The following is a 15,994-nucleotide window of genomic DNA, read 5'->3' on the forward strand; positions in this document are numbered from 1 at the left end:
ATTATACTGCACCCTAAACATAAACTACATGTTGTTTGTAAGTAAATAGTCTATAATTATGTAATATAATACTTGGATAACGTTGTAATTTATTTTTGAAGGATGTAATTTTACCCAGGCAATCTTTAAGTTTCTAAAATGGGTCCGTTTCTCAATGCATGGAGCAACTCATGTGTCAGTTAATTCGAGAAAATCGGAAATTCAACTGCATTGTTGGAGAGTAGCCGTGCTGCAATACCGGTTCTGACAGGCTAAATATATTCCTAGATTTGTCGTGGAAATTACATCTCTCCAACGAAATAAGATCGCTAAAATCGACAAAAGCTCAACAGTTTGGATTTGATCATTGCGGCCTCCATTTTAAAGCCAACTAGCTTACTACCAGAATTGTCAAAAATGTTAAGTGTTGCAAGAACAGCTTCAAGGTCTCTCCCCTCTCCGAACTGCTCAAGAAGCGTGTCCTCCTTGATAAAGAAGGTAAGTCAGTTAAAATTGTCCCCCAAATATATCAAATATGTTAGTTTAATTAAATGTTTCCAAGCGGTGTAACATGAAATGAAGGATAACTGATGGCTAAGCGTTAGCTCGCTTGCTAACTAAAAACGTTACATAAATGTCGCAGTTGGCTACCACACTAGCTAGTTACTAACGTAAGTTAACTAGCGTCTGGTAGTGGATAAAACGAATAACTAGCTAGTTAACAATTGTCAAGTCATGGTAGGTAAGTAACTGTTAAATAATTATCTAGCTTGCTAACTATCTTCCCAGCCTAGGCTTGAGCCTGGTCGGGTAGACGAACTAGCCAGCTAACGTTAGCTATGACGCAACTAGTAGTAACTAACTAATGTTAGCTAACAAGTTCACTTTTAGGTTAGCCAGAATGTTTTCTCATGTGTCCTTAGTACGTTTAGTTCATTGACGATCACAGTGGGGTTAAGTAACTAACGTTAGTTGGCTAGCTTCCCTCGTATAGTCTGATTGAATTTGAAGACTGCAGCAGAGGCTAGTCCTCTCAGGCAAGCTAATGCCATCTAGCTAACGTTACCTAACATGGATGTTTGTATAACCACCTCGTGTTATTTCAATGTGTTTTTAGCTAAATCCTCAACCAGTGAGTTGGTTAAAACTGACTTAAGCGGGGTGTCAAGACCTTTAGCTGGTTATAGACACGGTTCGTTTTATTGCGCAAGATAATGTTAGCATTAGCAAGCTGCTGAAGTTTACCGGTCTTGTTGTGAATGGGGGTGTCGTTCCTTGTTTTATGTGAAGAGAACATCTGTGACCTTCATTGTGGTGTTCCTGTCCACCCACCCTAGTACACCGCAGTCCTATGGCATAATGTTCAAATATCATAAGCGTGTGTAACATTATGTTTGGTTATCTATGTAACTATTTCACTCATGGACACCTTTGCGTTTCTTTATACCAAATGTGGATTGTCTATGCCCTGTGTGAATTGAAACTAGATTGTTTGAGTTTCTTCTCATATTAGTTGAAGAAGTTAAACAGATTTCACTAATAAGTAGTCATGGTAGCTAATCAATGTTGTTTTTTTTGCCAGGCTTGCTGGAATGGATTCCAACAAGATGCTTTCAGAGCGATGTCCAGACGTGACTATGCGTAAGTATTGTTAGTTATTTAACATTACTATACAACATCCATTCCTTTAACATCCATGAGCAGCTCTTAGCATTTGTACTTACTGTTTGACATTGTTTTACAGATCGGAGGCAATCAAAGGAGCCGTGATTGGAATTGACCTGGGAACTACAAACTCCTGTGTGGCAGTCATGGAGGGCAAACAAGCAAAGGTCGGTTGAAGTTTTACCAGTCATTTTATGTTTGTGTGACCTGTGTAATGAAAAGACTGTAGATCCCTTTGAAATTTTCCTCTTATAGTTCCTTTTCTAGATTGTTACTGATTAGTTTGTTGTGTGACAGGTACTGGAGAATGCAGAGGGAGCAAGGACAACTCCTTCAGTGGTGGCCTTCACAGCTGATGGGGAGAGACTGGTGGGCATGCCAGCTAAAAGACAGGCAGTCACCAACCCTAACAACACCCTCTATGCCACCAAGCGTCTCATCGGTCGCCGTTACGATGACGCAGAGGTTCAGAAGGACCTGTGAGTGTGTTTTGTTAAATTAGGCCTCAGACCGTACTAGCCATTGTAACGCATCATTAGTTGGAAAGTATTTTGTAGTTTGAGATGAATGTATGACATGGTCATTGTTGTGGCTTTACAGGAAGAACGTGCCCTACAAAATTGTTCGTGCTTCCAATGGTGATGCCTGGGTGGAGGCCCACGAAAAGTTATACTCTCCCAGCCAAGTCGGTGCCTTCGTGCTGATGAAGATGAAGGAGACGGCAGGTAAACTACCAATCAATCTTTATTGCCCCCCGGGGGAAAACTAGCATGGCAATTCTGTTCCCAACTACGCCTGCCTGTGTTCTAAAAACCTTGCTCATGGTAAAATTGTCTTGGTTTTAGAGAACTACATGGGTCACAGTGTGAAGAATGCCGTTGTCACCGTGCCAGCCTACTTCAATGACTCCCAGAGACAGGTAAGAGCCTTTCTTTGTCTGCTAAATCATTTGACTGGAACACACGGGTGGCCAAAAGCTATTCCTTTGCCATTGACTCACAGAATGGTGACCTAGCAAGCCTCTCAACTGATCAGTACATGTAGTGGCTGCCGTTTTACGGGCTCCTAACCTATTGTGTGTTTTTTTTTTTTTTTTTTTTTTTTCATTATTTGTAACTTATTTTGTACATAATGTTTCTGCCACTGTCTCTTGTAACCAAAAAGAGCTTCTGGATATCAAAACATCGATTGCTCACCTCATACTGGACAAAGATTATTTAACAAGTCGGACGCAAAAGGATTTACTTCAGACACCGGACAAGATCCGAATCCCCGTCATTCGCATGGAAAAGAGAAATATCGGACTTACACTACCGTTCAAAAGTTCGGGTCACGTAGAAATGTCTTTGTTTTGAAAGAAAAGCACATTTTTGTTCATTAAAATAACATGAAATTGATTATAAATACAGTGTAGACATAGTTGTTTTAAATGACTATTGTAGCTGGAAACATTAAAAAAATAAAAATAATGGAATATCTACAGAGACCCATTATTAGCAACCATCACTCCTGTGTTTCAATGGCACGCTGTGTTAGCTAATCCAAGTTTATCATTTTAGAAGGCTAATAGTACCCGCGAAACACTCGTCTCAACTTCAAAAGTGAAGCTGCTACTTCGGGATGCTGCCTTCTAGGCAGAGTTCCTCTGTCCAGTGTCTGTTCTTTTGCCCATCTTAATCTTTTCTTTTTATTGGCCAGTCTGAGATGAGACTTTGTTTTGCAACTCTGCCTAGAAGGCCAGCATCCCGGAGTTGCCTGTTCACTTTTGAAGTTGAGACTGGTGTTTTGTGGGTAGTATTTAATGAAGCTGCCAGTTGAGGACTTGAGGTGTCTGTTTCTCAAACTAGACACACTAATGTACTTGTCCTCTTGCTCAGTTGTGCACCGGGGCCTCTCATTCCTCTTCCTATTCTGGTTAGAGCCAGTTTGCGCTGTTCTGTGAAGGGAGTAGTACACAGCGTTGTACGAGATCTTCAGTTTCTTGGCAATTTCTCACACAGAATAGCCATAAATTCTCAAAACAAGAATAGACTGAGGAGTTTCAACGTTTGTTTGTTTCTGGCCATTTTGAGCCTGTAATCGAGCCCAGAAATGCTGATGCTCCTGATACTCAACTAGTCTAAAGAAGGCCGGTTTTATTGCTTAGAGGCTAGCTAAAGGCTAGAGTTGCCGCTTTCAAGGAGCGGGACTCTATCCCGGACACTTATAAGACATCCTGCTATGCCCTCTGAAGAATTGTCAAACTCCAGCCACCCTATTCATATATTGTTCTCTCTGCTACTGCATGGCAAGTGGTACCGGACTGCCAAGTGTAGGTTCTAAAGGCTTCTTAACAGCTTCTACCCCCAAGCCATAAGACGCCTGAACAGCTACTCAAATGCCTACCAGGACTATCTGCATACGCTGCTGCTCTGTTTATTATCTATTACAGGCCGACCGATTTAATTAGGGCCGATTTCACGTTTTCATAATCAGAAATCAGTATTTTTGGGTGCCGATATGCCTAATTTTTTAACATTTTTATAGCTTTATTTAACTAGGCAAGTCAGTTAAGAACACATTCTTATTTTTAGGCAGCTCGGGGATTTGAACTTGCAACCTTCCGGTTACTAGTCCAACGCTCTAACCACTAGGCTAACCGTTCTGCCCCGGAACAGGTACTTAACCCACTGTTCCTAGGCTGTCATTGAAAATAAAAAGTTGTTCTTAACTGACTTACCTAGTTAGATAAATAAAGAACCAGATTTTCACCATGTCAGCTCGGGGGATCCAATCCTGCAACAGTTAACTAGTCCAATGCAATAACGACCTGCCTCTCTCGTTGCACTCCACAAGGAGATTTTATTTTTTGATTTTATTGATGTATTAAGTTGAAATAAGTGTTCATTCAGTATTATTGTAATTGTCATTATTAAAAAATAAAATAAAAAATTGTCAGATTAATCGGTATCGGCTATTTTGGTCCTCCAATTATCGTCGTTGAAAAATCATAATCGGTCGACCTCTATGCATAATCACTTTACCTCTACTTAAATGTACAGTACCAGTCAAAAGGGGTTTTCTTTATTTGTACTATTTTCTACATTGTAGAATAATACTGGAAACATCAACTATGAAATAACACATATGGAATCGTGTAGTAACCGAAAGTGTTAAACAAATCAAAATATATTTGAGAATCTTCAAAGTAGCCACCCTTTGCCTTGACAGCTTTGCACACGTGGCATTCTTTCAACCAGCTTCATGAGGTTGTCGCCTGAAATGCATTTCAATTAACCGGTGTGCCTTAAGTTAATTTGTGGAATTACTTACCTTAATGTGTTTGAGCCAATCAGTTGTGTTGTGACAAGGTAGGTGTGGTATACAGAAGATAGCCCTATTTGGTAAAATACCAAGTCCATATTAGTGCAAGAACAGCTCAAATAAGCAAAGAGAAACGACAGTCCATTACGTTAAGACACGAAGGTCAGTCAATTCGTTAAAGTTAAACATTGAAAGTTTCTTCGAGTGCAGTCGCAAAAACCATCAAGCGCTATGATGAAACTCATGAGGACTGCCATGGGATTGGAAGACCCAGAGTTACTTCTCCTGCAGAGGATAAGTTCATTAGTTAACAGCCTCAGAAATTCAGAGTTCAAGTAACACAACTTGACATTAAAAAATGTTTTTGTTTTTTTACAACTCAACATTAACTGTTCAGAGGAAACTGTGTGAATCAGGTCTTTATGGTCAAATTGTTGCGAAGAAATCACTACAAAAGGACTCCTGTAAGAAGACTTGCTTCGGCCAAGAAACACAAGCAATGGATATTAGACCGGAGGAAATCTGTCCTTTGGTCTGAGTCCAAATTTGAGATTTTTGGTTCCAACCGCCATGTCTTTGTGAGACGCAGAGTAGGTGAACGGATGATCTCTACATGTGTGGTTCCCACCACGAAGTGTGGAGGTGCTTTGCTGGTGACTGTCAGTGATTTATTTACACTTCAAAAGGCACACTTAACCAGCGTTGCTACTTATTACTCAATCCTATCTGGTTTGCACTTAGTTCCAGTATCATTTGTTTTTCAACGGGGCAATGACCTAAAACACACCTCCAGGCTGTGTAAGGGCTATTTGACTAAGGAGACTGATGGAGTGCTGCATCAGATGACCTGACTTCCACAATCCCCTGACCTCAACCCAATTGAGATGGTTTGGGATGAGTTGAACTGCAGAGTGAAGGAAAAGCAGCCATCAACTGCTCAGCATGTGGGAACTTCATCAGGATTATTGGGAAAGCATTCCTAATGAAGCTGGTTAAGAGTGCCAAGAGTGTGCAAAGCTGTCATCAAGGCAAAGGGTGGCTACTTTGAAGAATCTAAAATATATTTTGATATGTTTAACATGCTTTTGATTAGTACATGATTCCATGTGTTATCTCACATGGCTACCTTGGGGCGATGGGTAGCCTAGTGGTTAGGGTGTTGGGCCAGTGACCGAAAGGTTGCTCGATCGAATCCCAGAGCTGACAAGAGTCTGTCGCTCTGCCCCTGAACAAGGCAGTTAAACCACTGTTCCTGTTCATTGTAAATAAAAATTTATTCTTAACTGACTTGCCTAGTTAAAGGATAAATAAAAAAAGTTTTTATGTCTTCACTATTACTCTACAATGTATAAATAAAGAAACCCTTGAGTGAGTACATATTACCTCAACTAACCTGTGCCCCTGCACATTGACTCTGTGCTGGTACCCCTCGTATATAGGCTCGCTATTTTATTGTTGCTCTTTTTAATTATTTGTTTTTATATTTATTTTAGTAAATACTTAACACCTAACTGCTTTGTTGGTTAAGGGCTTGTAAGCATTTCACTAAGTTCACCTGTTGTATTTGGCACATGTGACGAATAACATTTTTTAAATTTGATGTGTATAATGAGTAGCTAATTTTGTTTACAGGCCACAAAGGATGCTGGTCAGATTGCTGGGCTGAATGTGCTGCGAGTCATCAATGAGCCCACTGCTGCTGCTCTGGCCTATGGTTTGGACAAGACTCAGGACAGAATGTAACTACAACAACCCTACAAACTGCTTTTAACTTATGAGACCATGACCCTAACTTTTTTTTGATCCATGCCTAAAGGTGTTTTGGCTCATATTTCATACCTGTCCCTGATTTGTAGCATCGCAGTCTATGACCTGGGAGGTGGCACCTTTGACATCTCTGTCCTGGAGATCCAGAAGGGTGTGTTTGAGGTGAAGTCCACCAACGGAGACACTTTTCTGGGTGGAGAGGACTTTGACCAGCACCTACTAACCCACATTGTGAAGGAGTTCAAGCGAGAGGTGAGAAGGGGGAAAATATCCTGGATACACACCGTTCTATGACCAAGCGCATCTGCCATATTCACGTGAGCCAACCATTTTGATCAAACCTTTGATTTTTATTTTCAGTCTGGAGTTGATCTGACCAAAGACAGCATGGCTCTGCAGCGAGTGAGGGAGGCAGCTGAGAAAGCCAAATGTGAACTGTCATCATCCCTGCAGGTGAGTTTCATCATCCCACAGCAGACATTTCTCTCATTACCTATTTGGTAGGCTATTGATTAGTCTAAACAAGACCATTGTCAACAGAAGTAACTTGTTATACAGTCCCTGGACTCTGTCTTTGTTTGAAAATCTGCAATCCCACAGCAGTAGTGGGCTGTACAGGCCAGCCCTATGCCTGAGCTAGCTACAAAGCTGAGTGAAGAAGTCTTCTGGCCCAGACCACATTAGAGCAACTGTTTTAGTGGATGATGAGCTGTAGCAGAGCTGCTGTACCCGCACACTGGGGCAGTCCTACTCAAAGGGCTAACAAACATGCAATGCAGAGCTCTAGGTCGTGGTGATATTCAAATGTGGTTTTGTGCGATATTCCAAATGAATCAAGTCATGATTTATGCTCTTTCTGCTGTGGCTGCACGTTCCCATTTTAAAGGCTCTGCAGTGGCCATACAGCATTTACTGTGATGCAGCTTCTGCAGAAGTCAGAACATTCATACTACTTGGGAGCTGTCCATAAACACTCAATAAATTGGTCTGCACAGCACTACTCATAGTGATTCAAGGCTAATCTCTATAGCCACCCAGCTAATTAGTTTAGGCTATTGTTTGTGTATTGTACACTATGTAGAGGTAAAAATCAGAGTATAATGCTTGTATAGATATCAAGATGTGTATATGGAGGTTGTAATAGTATTTAAGACTGATATACAGTGAGCTCCAAGTATTGAGACAGTGACACATTTGTTGTTTTGGCTCTGTACTCCAGCACTTTGGATTTGAAATGATACAATTGCTGTGATGTTAAAAGTGCAGACCTTCTTGTCTCGACCAAAAGCCACCTCCAACGTCGTTTTAGAGCATTTGGCTGTATGGCCTCCCAACTGCAGACCACATGTAACCACACCAGCCCATAACCTCCATCTGGCTTCACCTGTGGGATCATCTGAGACCAACCACCCGGACAGCTGAGGAAACTGGGTTTGCACAATCGAAACATTTCTGCTCAAACAGTCTCAGGGAAGCTTCTCTGCATGCTTGTCATCCTCACCAGGGTCTTAACTTGACTGCAATTCAGCGCCGTAACTCACTTCAGTGTGCAAATGCTCACTTTCAATGGCACGCCGGAGAAGTAGGCTCTTCACGGGTGAATCCCAGTTTCAACTGTACTGGGCAGATGGCGTTGTGTGGGCGAGCGGTTTGCTGATGTCAATGTTGTGAACACTGTCTCATGGTGGGGTTATGGTATGGGCAGGCTTAAGCTACGGAAAACGAACACTTGCATTTTCTGGAAGCTGAATGTCCCAGTTCTTCAATGGCCTGCTCTCCCAGACATGTCACCCATTGAGTATGTTTGAGATGCTCTGGATTGACGTGTACGACAGCGTGTTTCAGTTCCCGACACGATCGACATCCTGATCAAGTCTATGCGAAGGAGATGTTGCGCTGCATGAAGCAAATGGTGGTCACACCAGATACTGACTGGTTTTCTGATCCACGCCGCCACTACCTTTTTTTGTTTTACGGTATGTGATCAACAGCTGCATATCTTTATTCTCTGTCATGTGAAATCCATAGATTAGGGCCACATGCATTTATTTCAGTTGACTGATTTCCTTATGAACTAACTCGGTAAAGTCTTTGAAATTTGCATTTTTTATTTATATTTTTGTTCAGTATAGAAGTGTTTAGAAACATTGTATTCTCAAAATAAACTAACTCAAATGGCATTTATTTTACATTTCTATTGGGCCCAATGTGAAAACTGATCAGAGTTGTGATAAAAGGACTACCTTGCTGTAACTGTTGGTTTGAGTTGGGGCTATTGTGGTTGTGTACGTTTTAAAACACTAATGGGGATGTGGAGTTCAAAGGGCTGTTGCCCAGTTTATTATTTCAGTTGAATTGTTGAGGATGTAAGGATGGGCTGGTTAACAAGGATGCAAAGGAAACAAATGTACATGAATCTCAACAATAAAATAATATTAGTGAAGTAACTTAAGTGATGTTTAAACATGAGTAAAGGAAATGCAAAAAGCAACTGGCAAAATCAAACATATGTCCTCAATCAAACGAGTGTATGAATTAAGAGCAATCTTACTTAAACTCATCCAAAAAATACACACAGGGTTACAAGAGAAGGTGTCTTGTAACAAAACACTTGCAAACTGAAACTGTAAGGTCTGCCACACTGGTTAGTGACAGGTGTGGGTATATGAAGGTGCTGGAGTCCCGCCTCTGGAGTGGGGTTGGACAGGGGATGGTCGTTGCTGAGGGGACTGTCGGTCAGGGTAGGGACAATTCGACTAACAGAAACAACCAAAACAAGCTGTAAATGCATCCAACAAATTTGTAGTCATTGCGTGCTACGAATGGGACCAAACCCTTAATGAAACTGTTTACAGGAAATGGATGAAAATACCCTCCAAGGTTCTGGAGTACAGAGCCAAAACAACAATGTGTGCGTCACTGTCCCAGTAGTTTTGGAGCTCACTAGGTTACCCCCTTTTCAGTGAAGATGGAAAAAACACTCATAGATCCTTGGTTCTCCCACAGACCGACATCAACCTGCCCTACCTGACCATGGATGCCTCTGGCCCCAAGCACTTGAACATGAAGATGACCCGCTCCCAGTTTGAGGGCATCGTGTCTGACCTGATCCGCAGGACAGTGGCCCCCTGCCAGAAGGCCATGCAGGATGCAGAGGTCTCCAAGGGGGACATCGGCGAGGTGCTTCTGGTCGGTGGTATGTCTCGTATGCCCAAGGTGAGCAGATCTCTCCCTGGTTCTATCCCACCTCTTCATCATGCTCTGCCCCCGTCTGACCACCCATCCTGTTGTCTTCTCTCCCAGGTCCAGCAGACAGTCCAGGACCTGTTTGGCCGTGCCCCCAGCAAGTCAGTCAACCCAGATGAGGCTGTGGCCATTGGCGCTGCCATCCAGGGAGGTGTGCTGGCTGGAGATGTTACTGATGTGCTCCTTCTGGACGTCACGCCCCTGTCTCTTGGTATAGAGACCCTTGGGGGGGTGTTCACCAAACTTATCAACAGGAACACAACCATTCCCACCAAGAAGGGCCAGGTGAGAGACAAATATCAGATTTTGTTCTGTCTGAAGCAGTCTGGTGAAAGCTATATTAATTGTATGTACTTCATCAGTGGTACTGATTCATTTTTCCTTGTGCTTAGGTGTTCTCTACAGCAGCTGATGGCCAGACCCAGGTAGAGATCAAAGTATGCCAGGGAGAAAGAGAGATGGCAGCAGATAACAAGATCCTGGGACAGTTCACTCTGGTAAGTGTCCTTAAACTAAGTATAGTATATTTTAAGTCTCTGTAGGATACTGTCTTACTGGTGTTTCTCTCATGCAGGTTGGAATACCACCTGCCCCACGTGGAGTACCTCAGATCGAGGTCTGCTTCGATATTGACGCCAACGGAATTGTGCACGTGTCTGCCAAAGACAAAGGCACAGGCCGTGAACAGCAGAGTAAGATCATCTAACAACCTGCCCTTGAAATACATGTTAACTTATAGTAGGTCTTCAATAGTATGAATTTACTTCGTCTAACACTGCCTTTTCCCCCACTTCTCCAGTTGTTATCCAGTCCTCAGGTGGACTCAGCAAGGATGACATTGAGAACATGGTTAAGAATGCAGAGAAGTATGCCGAGGAGGACAGGAGGCGAAAGGTAGGGTTGACAATTTTCTTATCAAGCATCGATTAAACTTTTATCAGTTACATCAACCTCAGGCTACTCCCAGCTGGAGTTGTGTTTTGATGACCGTGTGACTGTGAATGCTGACAGTTGTCCTTGAATCCGTTTGTTTTTGCCCAGGACCGTGTTGAGGCTGTTAACCAGGCCGAGGGCATCGTCCATGACACTGAGTCCAAGATGGAAGAATTCAAGGATCAGCTCCCCGCTGATGAGGCATGTCGGACATTTTATTATATTAATACATTGGTTTTAAAGGGCTTTTCAAAAAACCCAGACACTGAACAACAAAATTGACAAGAACAGATATGCATCTGAAACATCCCAAATATCAGGAAATTCCATAGTCCCAGTATTTGACTTTCTTCCCCCATCTTTCAGTGCAACAAACTGAAGGAAGAGATTACCAAAGTGAGAGACTTGCTGTCACGGAAGGATGAAGAGACTGGCGAGAATATCAAACAGGCTGCCACCACCCTCCAGCAGGCATCACTCAAACTCTTTGAAATTGCTTACAAGAAGGTAATTGTTTCAACACCCCAATATTGTCATCTTTTTTCCTTAACTTGCAGTTCTAACAGAGTTGGAATAAGCCTGGATTGTTTGCTTAGCTTGTCGAATTAGAACCCAGCATATTTTTTTTTTTACAATGGGTAAATTGAAATATTACTTATTTATTAACTGAGTATTTGTCAATTTCTTCCTAGATGGCATCAGAGAGGGAAGGCAGCAGTGGCAACAGCACTGGATCATCATCGTCTGAAGGTGGAGCTGGAGAGAAGAAGGAAGGCCAGCAGTAAAACCTTTGCGATTGTCATGGAGACGATGGGAACATGGACTGATGGGCTTGTGAGCGTATACATGTTCTGAACAGCGGCTATTGCCTTCAAGTCATTCTCACATACTGTGTTTTTGCAGTAAAATATACAGTGTAATGTATGTTCTTCCACCCCTTTAATTTAATTGTCAAAAACAATATATCCTGTCCATTTGAAAAACAGTTATTTGCATCTGTGTTTATAGCAATTATTTGTTTGTCGTACCGTGACGCCATTTGGGTTTCATTTGTACATGTAGCTCTGCTTCTGTCCGGTCAACTGACGACTCCAGTGAAAATGCAAAGAAGAAGCTTGGATATTCTCTCACTTCATCCTGTTTATCAAGTCTATCTGCTCTATGAAAACAGTATATATATATATATAATGAGTAAAGCCACATAGGTGTGGTTAAAGATTTTATTTCTGTTTTTAGACATTTGAATCCTTAAATGCTGATATTCCTTTCAGTACAGAGGAGCCCCGAGTTGGCTCATTCTTGACATTATCATGGGTCTAAACTGGGAGAGAATACTTTGCATACAAATAGAAACATCAAAGTATGATACATTTGTTTGTACATCGGTAATGTGGACTATACCAATGTGTAATTGGGTGAGGATGCACATTAACACATCTCACATTGTTAAGAATGTAAGTCATTGCCCTGGAGATTTTGTTTTGCCAGAGGCAGCATTTCACACAACAGCTATCAGACAAAGTTGACAGCAGTGGAAGAGGGGAAAAAATACGTCTGGTATGTGGTGGGTTTGTGAGCCAGGAGGTTGTACCGTTGCTAATTTTTCTAATAAAATAATAAATTTCAACGGGGTTGTGTTGGTCTCCTTTCAAATGAGGAATTTGTTCCTTTGGCAATCGGTGAGAGAAGTCTAACGTGTCCGGAAGTGACTTATGTATTCGGGTTCACTCAAACATCCCTTTAAGCTTTGCTTTACGATTTACAGTTACAGCTTGACTTCAGGATTGTATTTGGATTTGCTCTCCTTAAATATGCAATTGCTTTTGCTTCAGGGCATAAAAACCGCTGAAGTATAATAAGAACGGGAGATTGCATCCAAGATGTCCAACCGTTTGCAATGTAATCACCAAGGGCCCAGCGGTTCCGGTCTAGAAGCACAGTTGTGACTGCTCCTACAGTTTTGCTTCAGTACTGCAGATTAATTGACACCCAGCCTGGAAAGCGCATTTCCATACATGGCCAGATTGGAAAATATACTGTAATAAGACACTTTAATCATCACCTTTTGTGCACAAAACAGCCATTGAATTGTTCAAATATTTGTTGCTTAGGCCAAATGCTTTTTTCATTCACGGCCGAAGATATTAACATTTTATATTCATCCATTGTCTGCCATGTTTTGGGGGGAATGCTTTGCTGTTTGCACTGCTCCCTGTGAGTGCTGGCGCGTATGTGGTGTATATAAACCGGATGTAACCAGGATATAGACAGTTCATGAATCAACATATGGGTATATTACATTCAAAACAACAGGTGGACATCTTGGACACAGTCTCCAGTTTTTATAACTCAGTGTAATCTACTCACGTTTGCATATGCCGATTCATGGACAGTGTATATCCGGTTTGCATCTAGTTTATATGGACCAACATCACGTGCACAGGGAGCATTGAAGACATCTTTGGCTGTGCGTAATTGGTAAAAAATCGTCCTTAGCAAAAATTATTTGAATAATTCAATGGATGTTTTGGGCTCAAATGTGATGACTAAAGTGTCTTATTACGAATGTTCAAATCTGACATCTCTATGTCGCCATCTATGGAAATTGTCTTTCTGGGCAGGGCGTCAGTTAAACTGCAGTACCGAACCAAAACTGTAGGAGCAGTCGAAGCCGTGTTTCTTGACATGAACTCTGGCCCGTTGATTTAAAAAACTACAATCTGTGTCCTGAATTAGACTAGTGCCATGGCCGCCCAGCGATATGCCGTCCCAAAGTTTTTTTCCCCCGGTATTCCTTGTATAACTACCTGGCTAGCTGAACTATGATTGTTTTCGTCCTCATTGCTAAACTTCATAGATACTGCACCCTCAAATTCAAAACGCCTTTGCTATTTAAACAATCATGTAACTAAGAACTTTGCTGGAAAGAAACTTGAAAATTATGTATTGTTGAACTATCATGACTGGTTCGAACTATCTGTTGTGTTGTAAGACAATAGTGGCGAAAGATATCATTACTACTTAATGCAGATCCAAGTCCAGTTTTTGAGATCCACAGAGGGTGATGCAGGCAGCCCAGTACATCACTGGGGCCGAACTACCTACCATCCAGGACCTCTATCCAGGCGGTGTCAGAGGAAAGCCCGAAAATCTGCCAGGCTCCCATCGCCCAAGCCTTAGTATGTTCACTCTGCTACCGTCCGGCAAATGGTATCCTAGCATCGTCCATCGGACCAACAGGCTCCAAGACAGCTTCTACCCCCAAGCCATAAAATTGCTAAAGAGCCAGATTGCTAAAAAGTCCATTTATGGTACCCAAACTAGCTGCACTGACTCTCTTGCACTGCTCCTTCGCACACTCACTATGTATATATATACATACACACACACACACACACACACACACACACACACACACACACACACACACACACACACACACACACACACACACACACACACACACACACACACAATAGTACACGCTCACACTACATTGACACTCCCACACACATAACACACAATAACACATAATTTGCTGCTACTCATTGTTTATTTTACTCACATTATCTATCCTGATGCCAAGTTACTTTACCCTGCATTCATGTCCATACACTATATATACAAACGCATGTGGACACCCCTTCCAGTTCGTGGATTCCGCTATTGCAGCGACCCCCGTTGCTGACAGGAGTATAAAATCTAACACGCAGCCGTGCTATCTCCATAGCGAACATTAGCCTTACGGAAGAACTCAGTGACTTTCAACATGGCACCATCATAGGATGCCACCTGGTACTCCCTGTATATTGCTCCATTCTTTGTTATTTTATTCCTTGTGTTACTATTTTATTTGTATTATTAAACTCTGCATCTTTGGGAAGGACCTGTAAGCAAGCACTTCACAGTAAACTTTCTAATCGACCTGGCCGGGGTATCCTGGAAGGATATTGATCTCATCTCGTCAGTAGAGGATGCCTGGATATTTAAAAAAAATGCCTTCCTACCATCTTAAATAAACATGCCCCATTCAAGAAATGTAGAACCAGGAACAGATATAGCCCTTGGCTCTCCCCAGACCTGACTGCCCTTAACCATCACAAAAACATCCTATGGCATTCTGCATTAGCATCGAACAGCCCCCGTGACATGCAGCTGTTCAGGGAAGCTAGAAACCATTATACACAGGCAGTTAGAAAAGCCAAGGCTAGCTTTTTCAAGCAGAAATTTGCTTCCTGCAACACTAACTCAAAAAAGTTTTGGGACACTGTAAAGTCCATGGAGAATAAGAACACCTCTTCCCAGCTGCCCACTGCACTGAAGATAGGAAACACTGTCACCACTGATAAATCCACCATAATTGAGAATTTCAATAAGCATTTTTCTACGGCTGGCCATGCTTTCCCTCTGGCTTCTCCTACCCCGGTCAACAGCACTGCACCCCCTACAGCAACTCGCCCAAGCCTTCCCCATTTCTCCTTCTCCCAAATCCGTTCAGCTGATGTTCTGAAAGAGCTGCAAAATCTGGACCCCTACAAATCAGCCGGGCTAGACAATCTGGACCCTTTCTTTCTTAAAATTATCTGCCGAAATTGTTGCCACCCCTATTACTAGCCTGTTCAACCTCTCTTTCGTATCGTCTGAGATTCCCAAAGATTGGAAAGCAGCTGCGGTCATCCCCCTCTTCAAAGGGGGGGGGGACACTCTTGACCCAAACTGCTACAGACCTACATCTATCCTACCATGCCTTTCTAAGGTCTTCGAAAGCCAAGTCAACAGATTACCGACCATTTCAAATCTCACCATACCTTCTCTGCTATGCAATCTAGTTTCAGAGCTGGTCATGGGTGCACCTCAGCCACGCTCAAGGTCCTAAACGATATCTTAACCGCCATCGATAAGAAACATTACTGTGCAGCCGTATTCATTGATCTGGCCAAGGCTTTCGACTCTGTCAATCACCACATCCTCATCGGCAGACTCGACAGCCTTGGTTTCTCAAATGATTGCCTCGCCTGGTTCACCAACTACTTCTCTGATAGAGTTCAGTGTGTCAAATCGGAGGGTCTGCTGTCCGGACCTCTGGCAGTCTCTATGGGGG

The 15,994-nt window shown here is 42.4% G+C and overlaps 1 protein-coding gene across 1 annotated transcript; it reads left to right on the forward strand.

Moving 5' to 3' along the window:
* The first annotated feature begins 163 nt into the window (after window positions 1-163).
* On the forward strand, window positions 164-12,520 carry LOC135526178 (stress-70 protein, mitochondrial). The gene is made up of 17 exons (XM_064954324.1): window positions 164-477; window positions 1,562-1,620; window positions 1,724-1,811; window positions 1,942-2,123; window positions 2,245-2,369; window positions 2,490-2,563; window positions 6,580-6,686; window positions 6,804-6,966; window positions 7,075-7,167; window positions 9,721-9,930; window positions 10,018-10,245; window positions 10,353-10,457; window positions 10,535-10,652; window positions 10,760-10,854; window positions 11,002-11,094; window positions 11,260-11,400; window positions 11,586-12,520. Exons 1-17 carry the CDS (start codon window positions 397-399, stop codon window positions 11,676-11,678), a joined length of 2,055 nt encoding a protein of 684 aa, XP_064810396.1. The 5' UTR covers window positions 164-396; the 3' UTR covers window positions 11,679-12,520.
* Window positions 12,521-15,994: the final 3,474 nt, after the last annotated feature.

This window comes from Oncorhynchus masou, chromosome 32, assembly GCF_036934945.1.
Source record: "Oncorhynchus masou masou isolate Uvic2021 chromosome 32, UVic_Omas_1.1, whole genome shotgun sequence".
Lineage (NCBI taxonomy): Eukaryota > Metazoa > Chordata > Actinopteri > Salmoniformes > Salmonidae > Oncorhynchus > Oncorhynchus masou.